The sequence below is a fragment of the Papaver somniferum genome, unplaced genomic scaffold (genome assembly GCF_003573695.1).
Source record: "Papaver somniferum cultivar HN1 unplaced genomic scaffold, ASM357369v1 unplaced-scaffold_114, whole genome shotgun sequence".
Classification (NCBI taxonomy): Eukaryota; Viridiplantae; Streptophyta; class Magnoliopsida; order Ranunculales; family Papaveraceae; genus Papaver; species Papaver somniferum.
In genome coordinates, this window is record NW_020620381.1 from 2,503,961 (window position 1) to 2,507,427 (window position 3,467).

At 35.4% G+C, this 3,467-nt stretch overlaps 1 protein-coding gene across 1 annotated transcript; it reads right to left on the bottom strand.

Annotated features, from left to right (window-relative positions):
- Window positions 1-368: 368 nt before the first annotated feature.
- LOC113328820 (uncharacterized protein At5g65660-like) lies at window positions 369-906 on the bottom strand. The gene is made up of 2 exons (XM_026575827.1): window positions 700-906; window positions 369-561 (listed from the first exon to the last, which is right to left on the bottom strand). The coding sequence occupies exons 1-2, from the start codon at window positions 904-906 to the stop codon at window positions 391-393; spliced, it is 378 nt and encodes a 125-aa protein (XP_026431612.1). The 3' UTR covers window positions 369-390.
- Between the last annotated feature and the right edge of the window lie 2,561 nt (window positions 907-3,467).

Here is a 3,467-nt window from a genome sequence, read left to right on the forward strand (position 1 = left end):
CTTTTTCAAGCCTAAGGAATTCTGGTTTTGATCTAAACCATTTGAAAGTTCCTTGATTTAACTTTTCTAATCAGTAGAATTCTGGTTTGAGGCTGAAGTGTATTTTAAAAACAAACAAATTATAGTTTATACTGTATTAGAGTAATGATACCATTCATACACACAATGTATTAAGCCAGCAGTTTGAATGGTAAGTTAAAATAAAAATCTGTCATGCTAGAATTCAGAGATGGTGGATATCCTGAAAAGGAGAATAAGGATAATTCCAAAAATGAAATAAAAATTAATCAATTTAATTACCCAAGATAATACATAATCTATATTTATATATATTAATCAATTTGATTACTCATTGTAATGTAGCCCAGATCTAGTTAATCATATGACTATTCACATGACTGTTGGAGCAACCGACAGCTTCACGTCTATTTCCACGATATGTATTGCGTCTGTTTTTAATGCGTGCGGTGGTTGACATGGACATGGCATTGCAATGAACCTCGGTATGTTATCCCCTGGCATTAGCACTGGTAAACTTTCCCTCTGGTCTATCTTCAAACTCTGCTAATTAGTAAAAGAACACAGAAATGATGAGAAAGGATTATCTAGTTAAACGTATAAAAACTCAACAAAAAAACACATTAAAGAAATCAAAAAAAAAAAGAAAAAAAGAAAAAGAAAAATGATGATGAGACTTACTGGGTACGTAGAGGTACCTTTGTTGGGTGTGTTTGCCTCAAGATCAGCATTGCTGGAAGCCGAACCAGGTTTTCCCCAGTGACAATAGCAAGACAAGACACCACTTATGCAGAATATTACGACAATAAGAAGAGCTGCACCTAGAGGAAAAACAGTTGCTGCATCTATATGATGAGATGATGATGACAATATATCTTGATGCTCCATTTCTACTTATTGTTATCGCTGTCTTTGCTGGTTTAGTAAATCTGCTCCTTCTCTCGGGCGTATATGATGATCGTTTCTTGATTTTGATATTTGGTTGCAGAGAAAGAAAGGTTCTGCTCTAAGTACGAAAATGTACAATATGGTTTCTGAAATGGAAGGTGAGTGGAAGTATATATTGATTCTGCAGAACGAATGAGTACATTCTAATTTTCTTAGAATTGTTTATTGCTTCACAAATCTATCCGATCTCGGCTTTCCGCATTTCAGCTTCATTTGTTTATTTTCAAATTTAATATTAATAACGTAACGTGTTTTGATAAAAATCTTCTTTATTTTATATATAGATTTTAGTTCTCTGTCTAAAATCGAAATCGCTAGCAAGATTTCAAGTCCAGCTGGATAAGGACGGTAATCGAATATTTCCGGCACCCATGTGGTATCTTTATATATTTATGTATATCATGGTCAACTAAGAGATGACGACGGCTGTCTTTGGTTGAGTATTCGGATATACTACACATATAACACCTTCCTGAGGCTGAGGCTCTCTTGTTCTCATCCTGATTAATTAGACCTCACATTTAAGGGTCATTTAACCCCCCGAAACCTTACCAATTAAGAGTCTCATGTGTGTGATCAATTTTTATATCCTCAAAAGCCGCACAGCCCTCCTCGATCAGTCAGTACAGAAAAGGGCCAACATGACTTTCACAGCCCCTTTTCCTTCGGTCAGTACACAAAAAAGACAACATGAATTTGTTCCGTAAACAACCTGGAATATTTGGTCCAGTGCCTTTTCATGATAATTTGTTATCTAAACTCTACCTTATACTTTGAGTCTAGTTGGTCATTTGTGAGACAATGGAAGAGTACACTACTGGTATTAAGAGCATTTCTTTAATAGTGGGTGCTAAAAAGAGTTTTTATTTAAATCCTTATTTATGGAGTTATATATGTGGCAAAAATCGGTAGATTCGTGATGTTTATTATCTACTGATTGTAAAATCGGTAGTTTTGTGATGTTCATTATCTACCGGTTGTGGTAGTAGTCCCAAATTCAAGTTTTTCAAAAACCAATGGAATTTTGAATTTCTCTATTTGCTCAATCGGTAGTTTGGTGGTGTTTATTATCTACCGATCGTATAATTGGTTGTCTGGTGATGTTATTATTTATCTACCAATTGTGGTAATAGCCCCAAATTCAAAATTTCCAAATACCAATGGAATTTTAAAAAAATTCTATTTGCTCAATCGGGAATCTCGTGATGTTTATTATCTACCGATTGTACAATCGGTAGTCTCGTGATGTTATCTATCTCCTATTGTGGTAGTAACCTTAAATTCAAATTTTTCAAAAATCAATGGAATTTTGAATTTCTCTATTTCCACAATCGGTAATTTCCTGACGTTTATTGTCTACCGATCAGAATCGTAAGTTTCGTTATGTTCTTTATCTTTCGATTGTTCATTAAAACCTATACTAAACTACCGATTATGAAGAGCCATATAATTATTTTCCAACTTTCTTTGTCTTATATGTCGCCCCTAATTCTTTCGTGATAGTCCCTAATGACGCCAGGCTCTTTAACCTGGTGCGTGTCGTATATGATGAACATAATGCAATCTGATTTAAGGATGCCAAAAAATCTGTAAACCACACAAACGTAAAATAGTCGTCAACAAAACTAAACCAAAAACAATTAACTCAACACTCGGATGCCAACAGCTGACATCACAATTCATCGATTATGAGTATAGATATCGTAAGAAGTCCAATATATGTACTTTTTATGAGAAGCTCTCCCCATTTGAGCATTAATGGAAATTCTCTTGGTTGATTAAAGATGAAATTAGGGACTGTGATCACTCTGAACTTCTCAGCCCCAACATCAAATGCCACTAACTTGTCATTACCCTGCTCACCTAATTTCATAAATTCTTCAGTGCAAAAGTATATAAAACCATTTAGATATATTGTGTGTTTGCGTTGGTAACATTCATTGTCAAGCTCAAATGATGGGAGCTCAATCCTTCTCCATGTGATGTCTCCGACAGTTAAAACTTCACACACGGATTCATATTCAAGACTGGACGTTTATACTTAAGCGCCACATGCATATCACTTTGTGTTTCTTTGTGGCAGGATCAAATCCCATTTCATAGGAAGGTGTTTTTTCTATGAATTTCTCTTCGTCATCGTAGTTCCTTGGCAACTCTGATTTAATCCATGGGGATACAGATACTTCTTGGGTACTGATATTGTAGGGCCATAACCGAATAGTAGAGGTTTTTGTAGGGCCATAACCGACCACACCATTTATCGGTCCAAAAAAACCCATATTCTCAGATGAAAATGTCTTCTTCCTTAACGGATATTGTTGATGCTGCTATTCCAAAGTCAACTGTCACTGGTTCCGCTTTATAATAACATATCCTGCTTAGATTTTCGTGTGGTATTGGGACGATGAAAAGAGCTTAGCACGATTTTTTGATTGGTTAAGGTGTAAATCAATGAAGTACGAGTTACTCTTCCTCCTCGATGAGTAACCGCCAATGTTTAC